The sequence below is a fragment of the Xiphophorus hellerii genome, chromosome 22, assembly GCF_003331165.1.
Source record: "Xiphophorus hellerii strain 12219 chromosome 22, Xiphophorus_hellerii-4.1, whole genome shotgun sequence".
Classification (NCBI taxonomy): Eukaryota; Metazoa; Chordata; class Actinopteri; order Cyprinodontiformes; family Poeciliidae; genus Xiphophorus; species Xiphophorus hellerii.
This window is the reverse complement of record NC_045693.1, coordinates 5,110,941-5,134,078: the sequence shown is the minus strand read 5'-3', so window position 1 is coordinate 5,134,078 and position 23,138 is coordinate 5,110,941. Positions and strand designations below refer to the sequence as shown.

At 38.7% G+C, this 23,138-nt stretch overlaps 1 protein-coding gene across 1 annotated transcript in view; it reads left to right on the top strand.

Annotated features, from left to right (window-relative positions):
- Nucleotides 1-23,138, top strand: part of adgra1b (adhesion G protein-coupled receptor A1b) — a 190,735-nt gene that overhangs the window by 116,450 nt on the left and 51,147 nt on the right. The window contains exons 13-14 of the mRNA XM_032553794.1: nucleotides 10,923-11,133; nucleotides 11,576-11,784. Of these exons, the coding sequence (XP_032409685.1) occupies nucleotides 10,923-11,133; nucleotides 11,576-11,784 (420 nt within the window). The remainder of the gene's footprint in view (nucleotides 1-10,922; nucleotides 11,134-11,575; nucleotides 11,785-23,138) is intronic.

Here is a 23,138-nt window from a genome sequence, read left to right as displayed (position 1 = left end):
GTAGCTTCATGGTATTTTCTTATTATGTTGTGTAAAAAATAAACACCACGTACTGAGAAGTTATTTCCAGATGGATTTTTTTTTTTTTTTAAACTATCTGCTTTGGAAGTTTTATTCAGTTTATTATCCTCAAATCTCTGTTGGGCTTGATACCAAAACCGATAAAGTTAGAAACTGGGTTTTTGTTGCTGAAAAATGGGAAAAGCATTATTGGAACGGACACGTTTTTTTTTCCCCCCGCTATCTCTTTTTGTACCAGAATAATCTCTTATCATTACAGTACTGCATGGAAATCTGTTTTAGAGGGCATCCTGCTCTGAGTCACCATAATTTTTTAGCTTTATTATTAACAGTGGGGCACAATAAGCCTCAGCGATGTGGAACCAAGACACTGGTGAGACAAGGTCCTATTGGATTGTCCAGACAAAATTATACATTTAACACTTGAAATCAATAAATGTCTCAGCTAAGATCTGCTTTAAAGGCACAGTTGATTTATTAGTTATGCTTTGATACACAATACATTAATTAATTTGCACTCAACTGTGACATTTAAATCAAATGATGTCCTCTGTTTGTTGCAGCCTCTTCTATGTTTGCATTAACACAATCCTGTGACGTGACACTTTGAGTCACAGCTGACTGAAGAGAACATAGCTGACGTCTGAAGCGCAGCTCAGCCTCTTGAAAGAGTCTGATTTCCTGCATCACGTCTCCCCCCCCCCCATCCCTCTACCCTTAACCAACGCATCCTCTTGAGAGAAAACAGAATCCTGTTGGCATGGTAACCATGAAGGAATACTGTGTTTAATTTCCCTAACAAGGATAAAACTTAAATATCCTTAAGAGGAATGCAGCTCTTAAGCTGCAACCGTGACAATCGTTTTTTGTGAAACTTATCGTTCCCTTTTTTGGTTTATATTTAGATTCTATAAATACACTGGCATGTGCAGTTGGAAACCTGTCAGAGTTTACTGAATGCTGCTTAAGAGCACACTGATATATTTTCTTGAATCTGAAGCATCGGGAGCAGAAAGGACCGCCTGAAGTCTGCCAGTTCCGATTTGTCATTGTGCTTTTGACCACGTCTGCAGTGACAGGAGTGCCAGTGATTACAAAAGAAATTATGCAAATCTGCCATTGTGCCTGTCAGCAGTTCTTCTTGGCTGGAAGACAGCAGAGCAAGCTGCCCTTTATATTACATTCACTTTATTTTTATAGTCATGGAAAAGAGTAATCCCACCTTTTAATAGTTTATATTTAAAAAAAAAAAATGTTAAAAGTTCTCAGTAGTTTAAAACCTAACTATAACCTTACAGGTTTCATTCTACTGAGCAACTGCAGCAACTAATTTAATATGGATGGATGGATGGATGGATGGATGGATGGAACCTATGTAAAAGCATGTTTTGGCAGATAACATTTTTGGAAAAACGTAAATTGAAATATTTGTTATTTATTCATCTGCAGATGAAAGACACAAAGTTGATCATTTTACATGTTGAAAAGATTCAAGGTGTTTTTGTTTTCTCAGGAGGAAATGAGACCTTCTAGTTGTTAAGCACAGTAAAAATATACCTGCAAAGTCTCACATTTTTTACTATGCTTTTTATTATGCTAAATGTTCAGGAAAATCCTGAGGAGGCATGGCTTGTTAAATATGGCTTTTCACAGAATAGGTCTTCTTCCAGCAAACTAAGGCTTTTAAAGTTTCTTCTGGAAATAGTGTGTGGTGTCTTAAAGAAAACATCCTCTGGATAAACAAGATCAAACTAGGTTTTGGAGGCAAAAATCAGAGATCACAAAAAAATTTAATTAAGTATCAAAGCAATATTTCTACTGAGGATGTGTTGTATGCACATAATTTGTAGAGTATAAAATTTGTTTGTTTTGTTTAATGCTCTCCATGCCAAATTTTCTGGAGTGAAACAGTGAGACGATCTGCCCAGCAGCTGAAATGGGTCAAAAGTGGGCAATGAAACAGAGAAATGATCCCAAAACACATCAGTAAATCTGTAACAGAATGTCTGAAGAGGAAAATAAAACACGCTGTTGCAGTGGCCTAATCAAACCTCTGTCCTGAACCTAATTAAAACGCCTTGGCAGGATCTTAAACAGAGCTGTGCACAAAATGAATGGAGCAAACCTCAATGACCTGAAGCCATCCTGGCAAGAGGAGTGGATCAGAATTACTCCAAAATAAAGAGAGACTAGTCAGGTCTTATAAAGGATGGTTACTTTAAGTTATTCTCACCAAAGGGGGTATCACCAAGACTGATATGTTTTGGCTTCTCAAAGCTTTTTGAAAAAGTAAAAAAAATGTTCTTGCTTTTTAGATTAAAAAATGAATAAAAACTGTGGCATGTGTTTGTATTCAACCTCCCTGACTCAAAACGTTGTTAAACAAAATTACTAGATACTGACCTTTTTCTCCATTCTTCTTTCCAAGATGGCACATTCTCTGTCAGATTAGATTGAATATGTAAATATCAGTTTTCCAATCTTGCCACAGATTCCAAATTGGATTTAGGTCTGAACTTTGACTGGTCCATTGCAACACAGCAATATGCTATGATCTAACCATTTCTCTGGATTTATGTATATATTTTCAGGAACAATATGTTGTAGTAAATCACATCCTAAGATTTTTTTAGCACTTCATTTTAGCATCTTGCAGGCTGCTTTCAGGGCGAACTTGCTTGAGTGGTAGACCTTTGCGTGTTGGCAGTTGCTTTAAAAATTCTTAGCTCATGGATTATTTTTCAGAAAGTGCAATGACTGATTCTCAATTTCTTTGAGACTTCTTTATAATCCCTCACCAGACTCATAGGCTGGTATAATCTTCTTTCTGAAGACCTCGGGCAGCTCTTTCAGTCTCATTATGGTGTTCACTCTCACTCCAACAACCAGGAGCGCACCAGACTAATTGAGGTTTAAACAGGACAAACCTCCTTCGAAATGAGTGTGTGTATTCTCATCATTTCCACCTGATGTGATACGCCTATGTGTGATTTCACCCATTTTAAGTGGGAGTAAATATGAGGGCTTCCTAATTTATTCATCACCAGATGTTTCATCCTTTTATTACATTCTATAAAATATTATTAATTTCCATTGTTATTTATATTACTTGATTTTTTTTTTTCTTGGATGGTTAAAATTGGAAAAACAGACATCCAAATTTTGACTGTATGCATGCTTTAGGTCATGCATACAGGCATGAGCTCTAGGTTTTCATTTTAGAAAAAAATAATTAAAGCCAAGATTTGTTTCCCTTATGTGTACAATGTTGTTTTCTATCATAAAATCCCAGCAAAATACACTAAAGCTCATGACATACAGGGGCTTACAAAAGTATCCGTCCCCCTTGAAATGTTCCGTATATTGTTATACTACTAATGCAACCAATATATTTCATTGGAATTTAATGTGAAAGACCAAAACAAAGTGATATACAATTGTGAAGAAGAGAATGATGCATGATTCAAAAATTGTTTTATAAATTGAAAAAATCTGAAGTGTGGTGTGCAAAAGTATTCAGCCCCCTGTTCTCTGGGTGCAACCATTTGCCTTCAGACGTTGCCTGATGACCTAAATGGAGTCCATCTGTATATAATCTAATCTCAGTGCAAATACAGCTGTTCTTCATTTCCAAAGAAATATGTTTGTGGTTGTAATGTGACAAAATATGGAAATTTTAAAGGTGTGTGAATGCTTTTGCAAGCCACTGTAATTAGTTTAACATCCATAAATACTTTTTAGACCCAACTTCAGATGTGAAGGTGGGTCTAATTCAGTATCCTAGTAAAGAAACCCCTCGATGACCTCTTCTTGTCCCCTTAATGTCTGTGCACATTAAGCAGTGATCCCACTGAAGTTCAGGAGCCAGGTCTAAGTGTGATGTTTATGTCTTGATGTGGTCAAACACCACTGTTGTGTTTTAGCCTGCAGGGTGTGTGCAGCTTTTTTTGGTTTCATCAAGCAGTCATGTGCATCAATAAACAGGTGCAGAAGGCGACAACCTGACAGTGGGCAGCGTTCAACCTTGTATGTCCGTCGTGAAGAAAGGAATGAGTGGGGGGGGAAGAACATTAACCTGAGGCTGAAGCAAGAGACAGAGGGGAGTGCTTAATTGTGGTTACCACGGCTACAGCATGCAATGCAGGCTAGGAAAGGAGGGGGTTTTGGGAAAGTTCACGCAGTTTAGGTAGAGACGGCTAAATCAACTGTGATGTGAGAGGTCCCTGGTGATGCTGGGCTTGAGGAAATGTGGCTGTTTGAGTTGCTCAGGAGGAACATAGATTGTTTCTTAGAATGAGACCCTGTGCATGCTATGGCTTATAGCAGACCCTCTGGGCTGTAAATCTCTTTGATTTGCCACATAAAAAATGTAGAAAAAGTAGAAGAGGGCAAGTGTGTGAGATAAAATTGATCTTAAACAGATGTATAATTTAAAAACACCATCCCCGGGGGGAAAGAGGTCAACTGCATCCATTTCTGGTGCATCTGAGGATGGCTGCTGAGAAGCGCACGTTTAACTCCTCCTCTGTCAACCAGCTTCAAATCTGCAGCTCAGTCCCTGATGTCTGTATCCTGTCACGCCTTGAAAATAGACTGTGGAGTTTAAGCCGCTCAGAGAAAGGAAATGATGCAACATAAGTTTCAAGGCGAGGATTCTCTGTCTTGCTTTGTTCCCCCACAGACACACACTGCAGGATGGAAATCAATAGCCTTTCAAGAGAGAGTCGATGCAGAAACAAATAGTAAACAAAGCTGGTGCTGTTGGATCACCCCGGGCTTTTCACTCCTAGTGACTCTAATGTAAAGGCGCCATGTTTCTGTACACCCAGTTCTTATTTTACCAATACCGAATTATTTTCAGGAAAAGAAAGAAGCATGAACATGAAAATAACCCAGATCTATATATCTCTAGAGTGTCAACGTGTTTTTTTTTTGTTTTTTATATTAAGCAAACCACATTATTGTGGCCAGAAAAGCAAACATAACAAGGCATGAAAGGTTATTGATGAACTCGACCGGGAAATTTGACACAAGTTCCTCCTGGGCATTGGCTGGTCTTGATGTGCAGCTAGCTACCTCTAAGCAGGAGCAGATACAGAAAATGTCAGATTTTGTGAGTTGGGTTTATATACCTACAGTAAATATACTTATAACCAGCATCTGTTGATGTCATCACAGATCATTGTTAAGTTTGAAAGTCCTCAAATGCGTCTTTCATACTTTTTACCATGTGGTGGAACTGTGTTAAAGTTTTCCTTGTTTTTCGTTTGTCATGTTTCCAAAGGTTTTGTGTAAGGATCCAAATCCAGAGAGTCATTTGAGATGTAAAAGAGCCATAATTTAATAAAAATCAAAGGAAACTAGCAGAATCTCTGGACTTCAAGTGAAGTTGCATGGAGACAACAGTAGAATCCAGCAGTAGGTGAAAGAAAACGAGGAGCCTAAATGCTAGGGACCTTGATTACTTGAGAAAGAGCAAACAGCTGATTGGAAACCGGGTGCAGCTGTAAGGAGAGACCAGGGAGGCAGGCTGAGGGAGAACGAGAGATTGGAGTAAACATAGACTAACCAAGAGACAGGCAAAACAAATCTAACTGTGAAAAAAAAAAACTTTGAACAACTAACCATTGTGAGAACAGCTGGAGAAGACTGATCTAAAATAAAGCAACAGAGAAATTAAACAAAGAATAACTAAAGCAGAGCACAAATAAACCAGACATCAAAATGCGAACACTGGAGACAACAAAAAACACGAACAACTCAACAGTCTTTTTCTTTTCTTTCTTTGAAAAAATTTTTTTACTTCATGAAACATTTTATCGAAAAGGAAATAATAGCACCCACTAATAAATGTTTCTGTTTTTTAATTAAACTAAATACTTCAAATGATTACCTTTTAGAATAGGATAAATACAATATGATATAAATATTCTTTATTGTTCCACAGTGGGCAAATTATTGAATATGCTGTTTAGCAACATGATTTTTGTTGTAAATTGTGCTTTTTATCTTGATTTAACACACTGTGGTGTTCCTGGATAGTTAAATTTGGAAAAACAGACATCCAAATCTTGACTGTATGCATGGCCAAGCTTTGGGTTTTCATTTTAGAAAAAAATAATTAAAACCAAGATTTGTTTCCCTTATATGTACAATGTTGTGTTCTATCATAAAATCCCAGCAAACTTTTTGGTGTAAATTGTGCTTTTTATCCTGATTTAACACACTGTGGTGTTACCGTTTACATATGAGCTCAGGCCAGCTCAGTTGGAGGTCACCTGTGATGACCCACACACTCCTTTCCCACACTACCTGAGCTATGCATGATGTCTAACCTCTGCGGGATGCTCCTCCTCTCCCATCTCTTCATCTTTTTCCACTTCTTTCTTCATAATCACCTTTTCCTTTTATTACTGTAATAAATTCTTTTTTATCCCACCTCGTCTTGTCCCTGGTCTTCTGTCCTCATCACGCACCATCATTCTGTTCAAGGATGCTTAATACATGTGATTTCCTTCAACCTGTATTTAACCGCTGCATGCTCTTCACATACAATCATGTCAAAAAATGTGGACAGTTTATGAAAACCTGTGATATATGTAACAAGACGATTCTGTTGAAGTTAATATTACTAAAGCAGGTAGGGTTTCTAGTTTTTTCCTGTTAGAATACATATTTGTTGCTACATTTTGTTTAATAAGTAAAAGAGGCAAATTTTACAGTGTCGCTCTATAACAAATCACTTTTGGTTTAAAAGATAAATTCATAAAAGAAGTAATCTGCTGTGTCTCTGCAGACGTCAGCACAACATCTCTGATGTGCATTAAAGACACAAATAGTGGATAAAAACTGATGCAGTGCATGGTGGCCTTGAGAGTTCACTAACTGTTTTAAGCATACACAAAGGCTCCGCTTTAAAATTATGGAAATTTATTATTGTGGTGGCAGAGTCCTCAGTGGAGTATGAGGTAGTAAGTCACTGCAATACTCTTAATAGCACAGTTGCTGTACCCGCTGCATCTTATCACTATGCTAGATTCATCCTAAAATGTCTCACCAAGCAGCTGCACAAACAATCCACACTGTGTATGCCACCAAATCCCAAACTATGCTCAGGCCTCCTGCTCATAGAGTCTATTTACTGCTGTAGGAACAGCTATGTGTTCATATTTTAATTGCGCTATAGTTGTGGAGCAGGCCTGCCCAATATGCTGCTCAACCTCTCACAGCCAGCTAAGCCAGTTTGGTGGCAGCAACTAACTCACCTACTCTTTGGTTACCTAGCAACAACCTGTTGAATTACTTTTGCAGCAGCAGTTTCTGGTTTCGCCACCGTGCCACATTACTACTTACAAAAAACCACAACAGCAAAGAGGAGTGAAAGGAGAAAATGAGTACAACAGCTGGAGAGGAAACTGGAGAAAACAGAAAAGGTCACGTCACCAGTTTGGCTGTTATTCAGACATTTAAAGCAAAAAAACCTAATCAATAATTATTTATATCAACTGATATAAAATGTTGTGATATGTTTTTCAGTCATATCGCCCAGTTCTATTGTGGAGCAAATTATACTCCATTATAAAAGATCATTTTGAAGAGCCACAGTATGATTAACTTAATATTTGATTCACTGATAAAGACATTTGGGATTTAGTGTGTATGATTTCTTCTAACTGTACCCGCCACATTATCTGCTCAGAACAGATCATTTTAAACCTTTCCAGTTTAAAATTATTTCAACATTGGGTGAAGCAAGCAGGACAATCCAGTTCTGTCATTCACCTCCATCCATTAATAAAGATGCTGATTGTGTTTCCTCCTCCACAGTGTGGCTGAAACTGATGGTGGAGACCCATAAACCTCCCACATGTACAAGGAAATCTTTCAGATCATGACAAGGTCATGGAAACATCCTCACACAGAAAAGATAGCCAGTGCAGTATCATCTTGATACCGAGCTTTTGGTCACACCAGTCGAGGGATGAGATGTGGTACTCTGATGGGTGAAGGTGGGAGAAATATTGTGGAAACGTACTGCTGATGTGTAAGGCAAGATGAGGGAATGAGGATGTGAGAAATGAAGAAAAACCTGCACTAAAAGCTTCTCAGTGTCACCACTGCACACTGAAGGAGGTTTTCCAAATTTCCTACAGTCCTTCTATTTTTAAATTATTAGTGGAGAGCTTGGAGAGCTTGGCGACCTTTGCGCAACCTTACACTTAGTGCAATTAATAGGCACTCAGATTCCTCTGAGCTCATTCATTGAAGTTTGAAGTTCTGTCATCGTAGAAAGCTTAAAACTTTATCAGAATTATCATCTTGATTATGAATCAGCAACATCATCTTGATCATTTGAATTATTCCTGATTAGGAACATTTGATGACTGACTGCACTGTGACTTTTTTTTCCCTCTCATGGTGCAGAAATATTTTTATATTCTATGCCATTGTTTTGATTTGCGAGAAGAATGTCTTCACTTCTGATTCACTTCTTGATCATCAAAGAAAGTTTTAGTTTGTTTTTCACACAAAAACATTTCATATTCTGAAAGATGTGGACAAAAACAGGAGCAATTTTCTAAATGATTTCAAATTCAGATCATGCTGGCAGCTTCTCCCTTTGAGCTACATATACTTAATTTCCTTTTAAAGTACAAATAAATTCTTCTCAGTGGTCAGAATTAAACTTTAAATTATTATGAGCTGACTCAGTTACCTTCACTGAAGGGTTAGAGTTAAGTACATATGAGGCCCTACATACATGAACTGTGGACCGTTGATGTGGAGAGTCCAACCATGGAAGTGTTTTTATGCCTGAAATGACCAGACAGTGATTTCTGCATGCCAGTGAATACCCCTGGGTTGGGCATCAAATTCAATACCTTCACATTTACAGTTCCAAATCTACTACAACTGTAGTCATACAACTGTTTACAGAAAATGTTCTAGAGTATCCTGAGTTTTTTCATGCTGTATGGCATTCCTCTGCTGGTGAGCTGGCCGAAAGCAGGCTTCTCCACTTTAACCGCGGTTACAAGTCCAGGCAGTATGGCTGGACACAACAAGTCCAGCCAGTCATAACTAAATGAGCAAATTCTCATTTAGGTAAGACTTTGTTTTGAAGCTGCATCTTGGTCACACCAATGCTAATTTTGTTCTGTGAAATTAGCATTTAAAATGTGTTTATTCTATACTTCTTCTGAAATCATACCGTATCAGAGACTACATATGATGCCCATGTAAATGGGAAAAGTGGGCCAAAATTGAATTGTCATTTTTGCTGCTATGTTTTGTACTTTTACATCCTTGTATTTGTGCTAAATATTTTTTTGTTGGCATGTTATGCTTCTCTACTTTTTTGTATTTTTGCTTGACGTTCTTTCAAGACTTTATTTGGTTTTCCTCCATACAGGCTTAGAGGGCTCTGTCAGCTTAACCCTGTAAGCTTTTCCTGGGTTGTTTTGTAATTCCATTTAGCCATGATCCAGCAGGAACCTTCAGACACTGCAAATACGGGAACAGAAAAAACAGAAACAGGACTTCCTTATAATGACTTTCCGGCCAATGTGTTGAAAGCCACACACCTGCAGGCATTCATTCAGTTCCATGAGTTATTAAACAGCTTGAGTTTTCTTGTTCTATTGTGGTTCTAAAAGCTGTTGATGTTGTTACTGAAATTCCTCTCTCTTGAAACTAGAATGAAAAAACCAGGCTGTCTGAATGTTAGATTTTCATCAGCCTGTTAACATTTTGAACTTTTATTCCCTTCTCATTAAATTTCTCATTTTTTTGTGTATTTTGTGAAATACAGTTAGGTCGGTTATTTTGTTTGTTAGATGCTTGTGTCTTTAATTAATTAGTCATGTATCTGGGTTGTGATTGAAAGAATGACTGAATTCATATTGTTTCTAAAGACATGTTAACGCTGAAAAGTCCATAGAAACCTTTATGTAGTAGAGACTGCTCTGTGGAAAGGTCATGAATTCATCATTGAGAATGATTTAGATAGATGACGATGATAAAGATTAAGTTTGATGAGCTGTTAGACCAGTTTATGAACCTTTTTATAGTTTAACATAGATTCATATTGAAACGTAGCATTAAATGACTTTATTACACCATTAATAATCAATGTGTTTCATTATTTTAACCAGTGTATGAATAGGTTATTGTTTTAAACTATAACAATGAATTTAAGCATTTTTGCTTGCAATCTTTGTTCAGTTGCATAAAACTGTTATTTTGACCTGATCTTGATGAAAGTTCTCGTATATATAAATTAAGTTACTTTTGGATATTTAACTCAGGATTTGTTTGATAAGTTGTTTAGTCAAAATGCATAGTTGTCAGGCTGGAAGGTCTGATCTGTTTTATGCAACTCCGCTGACTTTCATTGAGCTGCTGGAGGAGACTGGATGCTATCTGACACTACAGCGAGTAAGGAAGTTAGAGACAGAAACTAAAAAAAGGTTCTTTATTTATTATTTATTTTTTTTTTCACTGAAGCGTTTTTCTTCGCATCATGTTCGCAGATGTTTTATTGTAGGGGGGGTAGGAGGGGGGGGGGGGTATTATACGGTGATAATTAGTTGGTGAATGAGAGATAAAGTCACAACGGTTGTCTCTTTAAATCAAGCTGCAGTGTTGATGTGTCCTCAAGCTGAAATGGTAAGAACCATTCCACCTTTGCTGCGGACCTAACAGGCACACCAAAGCGCTTCAAACGCGCGACTCGTTCCCTGCTCACTTGTCGTCCCTTCCAACACTGAAGAGAAACGTTTCTTTCTTTCTTTCTTTCTTTTTTTTTTTTATGGAATACATTTTCACAACAAAGTTGGAGGACACTATGTAACTCCTAGTCTATTATCTGATTGTTTTTTTTAATTTATTTTTATCCGCAGAACTCCGTGGCTGTCGCCTCGATCCATTTACCGCTGGCTGGTCCGCCTGCCTCCTCCTCTGCGTTGCAATCTGTTGATAACTCCACTTGCAGGCTGCAGTTCGTTCTGTTTCGCAATGGGAAACTCTTTCCCTGCACGGGGAATTCGTCAAACCTCGCAGACGATGGGAAGCGCAGGAGCGTCTCGACACCAGTTGCTTTTGCCAAATTAGGTAAGAGGAAATCCATGTCTATCTTTCACGCGTGTGATGTCAACGCCGGACCGAATGCATGCACACACGTGCGCGCGCACACACACGCAGTCACAGCTGTATTAGTTTGTGTATATATATATATATATATATATATATATATATATATATATATATATATATATATATATATTGCGCAACATGTGAATTTCATAGATACAAACATTAACAAGGTGCGCTCAAATGAATGAATGAATGAATGAATGAAGTCAAAGCACGGATCAGATTAAATAGAGTTTACTGCAGTGTGATGCACGAAAGTAATCTGCAACAGTCCAGCTGCGGTAACTCATCCGACCCTTGCATGTGTGCATCGTATGCCTGCATGGGTGTTATTAGAGCCGCGGCTCTGCCGACGTTTCCTCTCGGCTTCCTTTCCTGAACGCGTTGCCTTTCCTTCCAGATGGCTGCAGCCGCGGCAGCTCTGTGCACTCCGTCGCCGTCGCTCTCAGGCACTTCGCGCTGGGTGTAGACCCCACCGCAGCCTACTGGGATTTTGACCTGCTCGATGGACACGGTGGCTGGAGGGCAGAGGGCTGCCACATAACCGCCTCCGGGGGCAATACGACCACTATTCACTGCAGCCATCACAAGAACTTTGCCGTGCTAATGGTGAGTAGTTATTTCACTATGACCCCCCGCAACACATAACGTGTCTTCCCCATGCTTAGGGCCCATTACGGATCAAATCAACCTTTTTTTTTTTCCCCTCTATCGTGGAGTAGACTGAGTCACGTGTTTTAAAAGAGGACCTTCAAAAGCCTCCTTTATTGTTGCTCCCCAGCAGAGGGATTGGATTGCCAAATGCTGTATGAGGATTTATTAGCGTTGGAATATCATAGAGTCTTCTTTTTCTTTGGAAAACAGACGAGGAGAAGTTGTGCGCGTTTTACAGTCTGCCATCCTTTCCCAAGCTGCAACAGAAGCGATGCTCTGGAGAAGGAGCGCCCTGTCAGGAGCGATTCGACTCTGAGCGCAAGTGGTGTGCTAATTGGTTGCAACCATCGCGAAGCAGAAAAAGAAGAAGCCAAAAAAAAAAAGAGAGAGAAATGCTGGACTGTACAGCTTAGCGTCGTTCATCTGCGTTTCTCAAGTTGGTCTCGACGCTGCGAGCCGAGATGCTTCCCTCTGACGACGTCCCCCCCTGTGTTCAAATTGATTTCATGAGGATTAGAAGCACCAAAAGCGCAATGGCAGCGCATTGCAAGGTCGCTCCTTAGAGCCGCTGCTTCTGGTCCGCTTCTTCTTTTTTTTTCTTTTTTTTTTTTCTTTTTTGTTTTTTGGATGAAGAGAAATCCTCCGGATGTTTACCGAAGAGTGGGATTCGTTAGACTGGGAGGTCAGTTCTCAGTGGAGCATGAAAAAGTGTTGTGCCTTTTTTTTTTTTTTTTTACCTGCATATTTTAAGAACCCGCCGATCAGTTTGGTTTGCTGTCGTCGGTGGAAACATGCTGGATCAGGAGGTGAAACAGAAAAACCGCATTAGAGCAGGGAAGAAGAAAAAGCGGCGTATGATAAAAGCAGGGGGTGCACAGAGGGGGTGAGGGGGGAAGTGTCTGGAGAATACTAAGCTGTTGTCAGATGGAGAGCAGATGTCAGGATGTCATTGTGCATGTGTGTGTTTTTCACTCCAACACGGCGCGCCATCAACGAGGCGCGCTGTGGCAACCGGAATGACGCTGGGTCTGATTTTATTTATTTATTTCTGGTCAAATTTAATGACACTAGGGTAATAATTTGAACTTCAAAACACGTCCGACAGGCAGAGGGGTTGTCATAGCGATGGTAGAAAGCCGTGACGAGAACGTCCACATCACGGTGAGCCGGTGTTTGCACCGGAGATTGCGCGCTTCTGCTAATGCAGTCACCACACCCGCCTGGTCTCTGCAGTGCCCGAGAAAAGGACCCTTATTTACAGACCTGTGACATCACTCCTCCGGTCGTAGCACCTTGCATGCTTTCTGTTGCAACAATGATTCCCCTCAGCTCAGGAGGCTTCTGCAAGTACAAAACCTGTTGCATAATCTTTTCATGTCAAAGGGAGACGGATTGTCACTACCGCCTGAGTGCAAGTTGGCCATTTACTCACAGTGTGCCTCCATGAGTGGAGCTGTCATTTGTATTTCAAGCAGTGTAAGATCTTGGGCGGTCTACAGGGAATTTAGCATAGCTGTATAGTGTATATAAGAAAAGTTGAACTATGTCATGTTTCCATGTAGTCGCACAATCACCGGCCACTTTATTAGGTACACCTAGCTGTTATTAGTTGAACCTGCTTTTGCTTTCAGGACTGAGCGTTTGGGTTCATATTGAGATGGCATCATTAAACAGTGGAGAGCACTGCAGCACAGAAAACTGAGTTTATTGATTTGAGTTTGGTTGGTGGATTACCCTGCTGGATGTAACCATCTATAGATGTGACCACTGGGTTTTTAAAGAATGGATGTGAGTTTGTGGACCAGGAGCGTTCAGAAATTTGTGAAAATCAGAGGTCCTTGGCTGTGTTTGGAATCCTAAGGCCTGCCCGTCCTGTGCCAACAACGTTGACACGTTCAAACATACTTAAATCCTCTTTCAACATTTTTATGTTCAGCTTAAACTTCTGCAAGTCATCCTCACCACCTCAAAATGCGTAATTCAATGAGTTGCTGTCAAGTGATTGGCTGATTCATTCTGTGTGCTAACAACACTCTTAACAGCTGTACCTTTTATAATGGCCAATTGGCATTATCAAAGCAGTACCACCTGTCTTGCCTCATATATTTAATGAATACAATTCTCCTGTGGTGCTGAGTAAATGTTCAGATGATTACACAGGATGCAAAACTAAATTAAAGATACTGACCATATATTTCTATAAAATCAGTCAAACTTACTTTAGATATAGTTTTCACCCACAGAACAAGTGTTTTTGCTCTTTTGTTATATATTATTATTTAATCAAGATAACACCTTTAAATGGCAGGTTTGAGACAAATCTGCCTCTTATGACATAAAGCTTGGAGCTCTCTTGAGTGTGGCCTTTGTTATTTTTTCTTTATTTGCATGTTTTTAATTAATTTCCTTCCTCAAAAATGAACTGAAGCAGAACATACGAGGTGTGTCCTGAAAACACTGCATGGACTTTAGTAAAGCTGGACCACAATAAAACATGTTCAAATAGTTTGTGAAGAGGAATAGATCAGATTTGATCAAAGCTTCCAGCAATATCTACCAGATGAGTTGATATAAAATCATATGTTGTAGTTGTTTCTGGCAGAATGGCTGCATCACAGAAAATAATTGCGAGGCAGACGTTAACCTTGCGACTTCACCCCACCATGCAGCATGGTCTCTGCCATCGCCACAATCCCAGCACACAACAGAAGGAAGGAGTTGCATTGCACTCAGACAAATAGAAGTTGTTAAGCTAAGCTAAAGTAGCTGTTCAGCTGTTCATTTTAAGAAATGTACCAATGAATAGTAACTACCAGAGATTATTTAATGCTACAAAAACTTTATTTTAAATGCTCATACAGGAGGTTGAGGTGTGTATTGCCCTATGTTAGTTGTTTTGATTCAATCACTTGCATTTAGCTCTTTTGGGGTTAATGTGCGTTTGTGTTTGTGTATGCAGGCTCAGATCCCAGCGCGGATGTCCCTAGAGGCTGGGGATTGGGCTAGAAAAAATAAATAATGAAAATCTTTTTAACTTGCTTCAAAAGGAATTACATGGTAGAGAATCTCCCTCTCGTGGTTTTGTAATCAGAATGCCAGATTATGGACATGGGATAGGCTGTGAGTAGAAAAGCTCATCTCAGCTAGATTGTGAACTGTGACTGGTGTATTTTGCTGTCCAGATGAATCACTGTGTGTCTTTGGTATCTAATAATACAGATCGCTGTAGATGGGGCAACTTGGGTCTATTTTGGAGTTTTGTTTTCTTGCTCCATGCTGAACATTTAGCAGCCCCCTCCAGATTTCAGCACCAGGGACAGTTCCTGAACATTTCTCCCTCTGCTCCTCCCGTAGCGCCTCCTCCTCCCCCTCCATATGCCTCATGCAGGCTCGTATTTGCCGAGAAGGAGGGCTGACTCACTCGTTTACAGCAGTGCAGCTTTATCGTCTGTCTTGGTGGTGGTGACAAGCCTCAATCCCACACTGAAGCTTCCTCTGAACCACTCGCCACCCCCTCTTAAGACACACCTTTTTCTCTTTTCTGTCAGAAATGTACAAATTTATCAACATTTTTATTATTTTGTTTGTTTATTCAGAGGTGATGTCAACAAATAAGTTTCTGCTTGTATCTGCTCCAGCTCACCAGGCTGTTTAGTATGCAGGAGCAGACCTTTGGAGTTAAACACACACACAGACACAGTCACACATGGTGTAGGAGGTTGGTTTTTGTAAGTATCCAGTCACAAGGAAGGCTCCAAGTCATGGCTTAATAGGAAAGTTGTATTTTTTAGAAATGCCTTCTTATTCATATAGCTGGAAATAATGACTCTGTAAAAGGACATGGATTCCTAAAAACCAGGTCAGGATTTCTGGTGCTGGTTCTACTCCATCTGAACCAGACCTGTTAATGTTTATCATGTATTTATTATGGTTTGTGAAATGCGAATGAAGGTATGAAAGGCAAGTGTCATAAAAATTAGATTGTGTTTCCTTCTACTTTAATTGAAGTATGGTGTTGACCACCATTTATTTATTTTTATTTTAAGTTTATTTGGTAGGGACAGACACACATCGACATAGACAAACTGAATTAAACAGCAGTCCATGTTTGCGTCGTAGTGCAATAGCAACAGCTAATTTGCAGGACTTGTGCCTAGATGGGCTTTTAAAAAGTACCTCTAAAATTGAAGTGATAATCATTTAAAATAGCACAGCATAATGTTGACGACATCTACACACAGACAGTGAAACATAAAACATCAAAAATGGATACAGTTCTGTTTTTGACATAACCAGAGTTTTGTTTGTTTTTTGAATGTAGTCAAACTGGTTACGGACTTTAAATCAACAGAAAGTGAGTTCCAGACTGCAGATCCTCTCACGGACAGAGCACTTTGAGCAAAGGTGGTTCTTCGAAAGGGGACCTTACAATTTCCATCTGAAGCCGCTCTAGTAGATCTGCTAGATCTACTAGATCTAGCAGATCACATGCAATCGCTTAAGAAAAAGAAGAAGAATTACTTTATTCATCCCAGCAGGGAAATTATTTCGCAGTTACAGCAAGAATTTTTTATACACAGATTAACACACACACGACGGGAGCTGCGTCTGCAGGCAGCCAGCTGAGCCGGCGCCATTTTTGCATGGAGGACATGCGGCAAAGGTCGTCGGGACCGGGAGTCAAACCCGCGACGTCTGCGGGTCTAAGGCCTCCAAATGTGGGGCATGCTAACCCCCTGCGCCACCACAGCACGAACCAATGATGTTGGTTCATATCCATTTAAACACTTAAAAATCAATTTTAAAAGATTATAACTTATAAAATTAGTAAAGTCCAAAATGCCGAATTTAGCCAAAATGTGACAATGATGGAGTCTGATTGGCTTTTGATATAAAACCTTTAAAGCCCGATTATAGAGACTTGCTAATGGTTAGTATAGTTTGACTAGTCTGAGACCAGACAGTAGCTCCATAGGAAAAATGTGAGCGGACCATTGAGTTCAAAAACATCTCTGCACAGTGAAGTGTTAAACAATTTCTAATAATTTTATAACAGTTTAGATTTGATCTAACAGTTTTGCTGATTTATTCAACATGGCTCCTAAAATGTACTTGATGCTCTGTAAAAAATTTTTTCTCTTGATTCAGTTAGCAGCATGTTCTACTAAAAAATGTAGAAAATGCCATCATCAATTTGATTGTATACAGTGGAGGAAAGTAACATGTTAAGTAGTTATTGTTTTTAACAAAAAACTTGACTTGCAACATTTAGAACGTACACAGAGAAGGATCTATGACCATTTCTTTTTTGCATAACCACACTACGTTTTCCATATTCCTGGGTATTTTCTCCTTTTCAGTTCATCGCATAGCTTTTCCATAAAATTTGGGTCATAACTACGTAAGAAGGTTGACTTCTATGTTGATTTTGCCATATGTTAGTGATAAGCTTTCTGTTAAAGACCCAGTGATAACCTAGTTTCTGTTAACTAGTAAAGTCCACCAGGTCTGTTTTTAAAATGTTCAGGTATTTCAAATGACATGCACTCTAACAAGTTTTCTAACAGATCCTCCACATATCTACAAGCAGCACAAGGCTCTTTTTTATATATTCACTCTTAGTTTTATGCCAGAACGACCTTGAGATTTTTGCTATGAAAAACTCCAATTTCATTCTCAGCTCACCAGGAGGACACAATTCCAGCAGAGTTTAGCAGACGTCAGATATTTACTATACATTTGAGATCACGGCGCATGGCTTCACTCTCAAACAATTGGTTTGTATGTAGACAAATAGTTTCTACCAAGAGTTTGCCACATCATTCACTGCTTCAAACACGAGGTTCAGCATTACTACTGAGCTTTTCAGATTTTCTCTTACCTTGCCCTGTCATTCTCCTCACTGCGCGTGGCGACAAGATGAGTATGAATCCTCCTCCAGTTTTATTGTTCACACTTGCACCTGTTTTGAATGTTTTAATTATAGTTCTAATTGTAGACGTGAGCAGGTTTAGGCTTGTAGCCATTTTCTTGCAGACATTTCTTGACCTTGACCTTGCTGTAGATCAGCGTCTTCCTTGTTTGAACAGTATGCTCTCTTGTCCTCATTTTGAAGAGTGGCTAATAGACATTGACCTCTGTGTCATGACAGATACATACTCCACGTAAACAGAAAGTCCTTCTGAAAAATATCCAAAAACACAGCATACTTTTAAAAAACTTAGTTACATTTATTTAAAAGAGATTCTTACACTTTATTTTCCCTTTTTGGATTTGCTTACACCAATTAGTTTTTTTTCACTCTCTAAATAAAGTAAACTAAAATAATTGTTCACTTTTTCTAATCTCCAACTATTTGCACATTTTCCAGGAGTGCTAACAAATGTGGCCAGTGTGTGATGAAAGAAAATTATCAAAATAATTGACTAGACAATGGTGCAGTTTGTAATAAAAAATAACTTAAAAGAATTGCAGGCAAAACTATAAATTTTCTACCTAAAAAAGTTAATATAGCTGATGACAATCTATTGTTTTATCTGCTGCATCTTGATATTAAACCTAACCATCCAGGATGGAGGATATCTTGATTAGCTCTCATTGGCTGAGTTCTCTAGATGCCGAACACCAACTCGACATTCCTGTTGAGTTGGTGCAGTGAGTTGTGACACTAACCACAAGGTCCAGTCTCCAAATCAAGTAACAAATTCAAGAATATTGTCTTAATTAAAAAAAACACTGAGCTTATAAAAAAATAACAATTCATTTTCTCTGTCTATTCCTCTGCATATAGATTAATGGTTTTGTGTCCTCATTAGTCAATCCGTGCTCAGCCTGGATTTAATGAGACAACAAGCCGGCTTTCATTACTTGCCCAGAAACACACCCAGCTCCAGTACTTTATCCTCAACCTGTGGACTCTTTCATATCTCTGAGGTATTTTTCTGCTGGAAGAGCCACGTTACATGAGTGTTTTATGAGATGGAGGGATTTATGACAAAAAATAATGATGACCCGTTTAGATATGTGTGGTGCCTCGTAGCCCTCGGTTGGCATTTTCTTTCTGGTATGCAATGTAATGGGAGGAGAAGAGAGAAAAAGTGATGATAGCCGGTGATATCAACTGAGGCGCAGTGTGTTGCCTCTGTTTGTGTTAGTGGATTAAACACGGTTTTTGACGGAAGATCAGGGCAAGAAGTAATATAAAGCCACAACCTGCAAAGAGCCATGGCATTACATTGAATAGTCTATGAACATATCTCAGTGGAAATACCTTTAATATCGCATGTAATGTGTACTGAGGGGAAAGCCACTGACTTCACATCCTTCCATTGTCCAAAACAAAGATACTTACATGTGAAAGCAATCGTATCCACTGATCTTATCGACCACTGCAAGAGTTTGAAAATCATATAGTCACCCCACTGCCGCCAACTTGGCAACTTTGTCGATATATTTTGCAACTTTTCAGACCCCACTGATGCACCTCTAGTTAGCATGCGTACAATAATTGTGAAATAAAAAGACTGTATTTTCACAGGATGGTCAGAACCAGGCTCAATGTGAGCGGCTAACTGTCTCCACCAGCTTTGAGTTTGAGCGCAGAGCAGCACATAGGAAAAAGTAAAACATTAATGCCAGCAATAGCTCTTTCAGGACAAAACTAAATAGATAAGCTCTGAGCCTGTAGCACAAATGAGTGAATGGAAAACATTACAAAACAGAATTTCTGTCAGCAATAACTTCTTTAATTGATGTTTATTGGAGAAAGACTAGTCTGATAGGATCGAGTTTACATGATCTGTCTCCCAGTCCACTTTTAACACCAGGACCACCAGCAAAACTGCACTGTGAGAGCAAAGTGCTCTGTTGGGAACATGTGGAACAACTACAGTAGATATCTAATATAAGATGGAGATTGATTATTAAAGGCTTTACAAGAAAGAAGGGGAATTTTAAATTAGATTCTTTATTTAACAGGGCTACAAAGAAGAAAAGCTAAACTTGAAGACATCAGAACTCTCACTGCAGAATTCTGGATACGTTGAAGGTGTTTTTCTGAAGTTTTTGGACTTCGTAATCGTAAAAAATGCAATAGTGCAACCTTGAAGTAACAAGTGCATTCATTAGTTTTTCTGCATTACTAGTTCAAGTTTATATTGTTTGCAGTATTGCAGAAGTAAAAGAAGAAGGTAATAGAAACCAGTTTATTATGGGATGTAAATGTCATGGCTTGGTCAAAGATACACCAAGATATATTCCCATTAACATTTGTAAATATAATCCAGAAAAAGTGACTAAGTTGTTTATTATATTCATACTTACTTGTCTAATTAAGGTTATTTCTTCAAAACTTGCACATAGCCGATTGGATTAATCAACTTTAGGGCTAAATATAGGTCAGTATCAACAAGCTAAAACTGGAAATTTATCTCAGACTTACCCTATTTGTAAACGAGGGAGTACCATAGACTACCCATACACATTATTTTTCAGTTCAATTAAAAATACTTTAAATGTTATAACTCATATTATGCAATTTTCTTCAAAGTTGTTGTAGTTGTTGGGACCAAGCAGAATCTCCTGTAGCCGTCTGTATTACACTGACTGTGAAGAAAGCTCTGACTGAAGACAGAAGAAGTGTTTTCTTCAGATCAGTTTTTGTTGTGATGATTAAAAAATTCAAATATATGTTTATTAGCTAACGATATGCTAATAGCTCATTAGTTCAATCCATATTCAGAGTAGGTAAACAATGCTTTGTTAATTTTTTTTTGCTATTGACTTGACATTATTGACTGCTATTCAAACTCTCAAAAGGGTTGTCAATACCGTTTGTAGGCCGAATTAGTAATGACATAATAATGCTAATACGTTTTTAAAATGCTTTAAAAGGCATTTAGAAAAATCTGAAACTAGTCCGTTATTGCTATTAGCACAATAGTATTTATTGTATTACTAATAGTTTATTGCTACTTAATAATATCATAATAATAATAACTTGCATAATATTAGGAACTTGCGTAACATTCTTCAATGATATGCTAATAATTTTATTTATAGTTCAGCCTGTAATCATAACTGAGTAAACACTTGACCGATAATATGCTATTGCCTTGTTTCCGTGGAACTATTGATGTGGCTTGGTAGATAAAGTGTTTATCTTCTACAAATTATTTTGATGAAGCTCTTCCAAACATAGCATCAGATTATTAGCAAATCATTAATCACAAATATGTTAATAGTTATTTTGTTAATTGCTAATACAATTAGCATAGCACAGTCAACATAGTTATGCCAATAGTTAAACTATATTAGCATAGCATTACACACAGTTATGCTTGTAATTTAATATATTAGCACTACAGATTAAACTGCAATGCTAAAAAGGCAACATTTAGTGGTGTTTTTTCAGCTTGACAGTTTTCAGTCTACAAGCTAAGCCAAGGTACCAAGCACCTGAATGGTAAATACTGCATGCTTATTTGACAACAAATGTCAAATCTCACTTAGTTTTAATTTAATTAGACAAAAGTGTCATGCATTTTTGTTAGCTTGTCCTCTGAGCTCCTCACCAGAGCAAATTCAAAGCTTCAGCTCAGTAACCCAGTGCTACTCTTCACCCTTCACCTCACTTGCAGTTGCTTTTATTGCTGCAGACATTAAAAAAGCTCCAACCCACTTCAACCAACCCAGCAGGCACCTCTGTGCCTGGTAGGCAGCACTGCAACAGCTAACGTGAGCAGGCACAGAGAGCTTTGGGTTTAAATTGCAGGGGTTTAACCTACGGTACATGTATTACATTTGGCTCTGGTTAATTTTTAACAAATGCACTTGTGTTCCATTTGAAAGCATTTACTTGGGTTTGATGTTAGCCGTGTTAGCTGCTTCACACACAGGGTCTGTATGCACTTTTGTGCCTGTTTGCAAGTCCTCACCACGTCAACAACATACACTTTGTAGACTTTTTGTCTTGCTATTGTTGTGCCGTAACCTCTCACTGTTTGCTGACTAAATAGGGCGCATTTCCTCAGTGTGAAAGGGGAAGGGAACTGACTCATGATGCTCGCACAGAACAGATTGCTGCTGGCCAGTAACCTGACATGTGATGCAGATTGTTTTCCACCTGACTAATGACTTCAGAGCTCACTGATTGCCATTAATCTGAGACATCACCACTTTCATTTGGCATTGCAGGAGTTAGCCATTGCATACTGCTATTCCCTCTTCCTGGTGCTCTGTGTCGCACGTTCCATTTTAAATGCCGTGTATATCCCTCTTTTAGCCTGGAATTGCATTGCTTTAACCTATTGTTATTCAAATTATGTATACTCCTCAGCTATGAAAGATTATAATATTGCTACTGGCAGCAGAAGGGTTTGTTGCATTTAATGGGAGTTCATTTGTGAATCCGTGAAGAAAGTTAATGGGCCTCATGGTTATGATGTTGTTTATGTGCAGTCACTGATTAATTGGCAGTCAAACTGTGTTTGATTTTTTTTATACACCCAACCAAATGTCTTGCATGGAATGTAAAGCTACTCTTGCATTATGAATGGTCTGTATGAAGGATAATGGTTGCAGTCACATTCTTACTTTCCTTTCTAAACAAATGAGATACAAATATTTTCCATTTTCTTATTTATTGCAGGTTTGTGTATCCTCAGATTCATCCATTTCACTGTCTAAATCCCAGATGATTCAGATAAAAGCCACACAGCTTTTCCTTTTATGTGTGACAGCTGACAGACATGATTCATCTCCTTGGATGGCTTTGGCATCCACAACAATTAGGAACCAAACTGAACGCTCAAGAAATATCGGTGAACTAGTCACACCATGATTCAGCAGCTTGATCTGAAACTGCCCAAGTCAAATACCCACCGGCCTGTTTCTCAGCAGCTGTGTTTAAGCAAGCAGTGCGACCCTCTCGGAGCTCCAGAGACTTTCTGCTAGAAATTAGGACATTTTGTGTAAACAGAGTTTTTGACTCTGTTTCTCTGTCCCAACTTTCTCTCTGAGTTTCTGTCACTTGCTTCCAGTTGAATGGTTGTTTGTTCATTTGCACACTTGTTCAGTTTATAAAGGCAGGCTTAAAGCTTTTATTTTTCTGCCTTATTAGGAAAGACAGCTAACCCTGCAGCTTCTTGGATGTTTGGCTGTTGAGTTTTCTCAGAACTGCTCGCCTCTACTCCTTTGTTTCTCATCTTTCACTCTGATTAGTGAAAACACATTGTCGCTAAAACATTAACAGCAGCAACAAAAACATGGATTGAGAAACAATGTTGTTGATAGCTTGTAAAATCAAACTT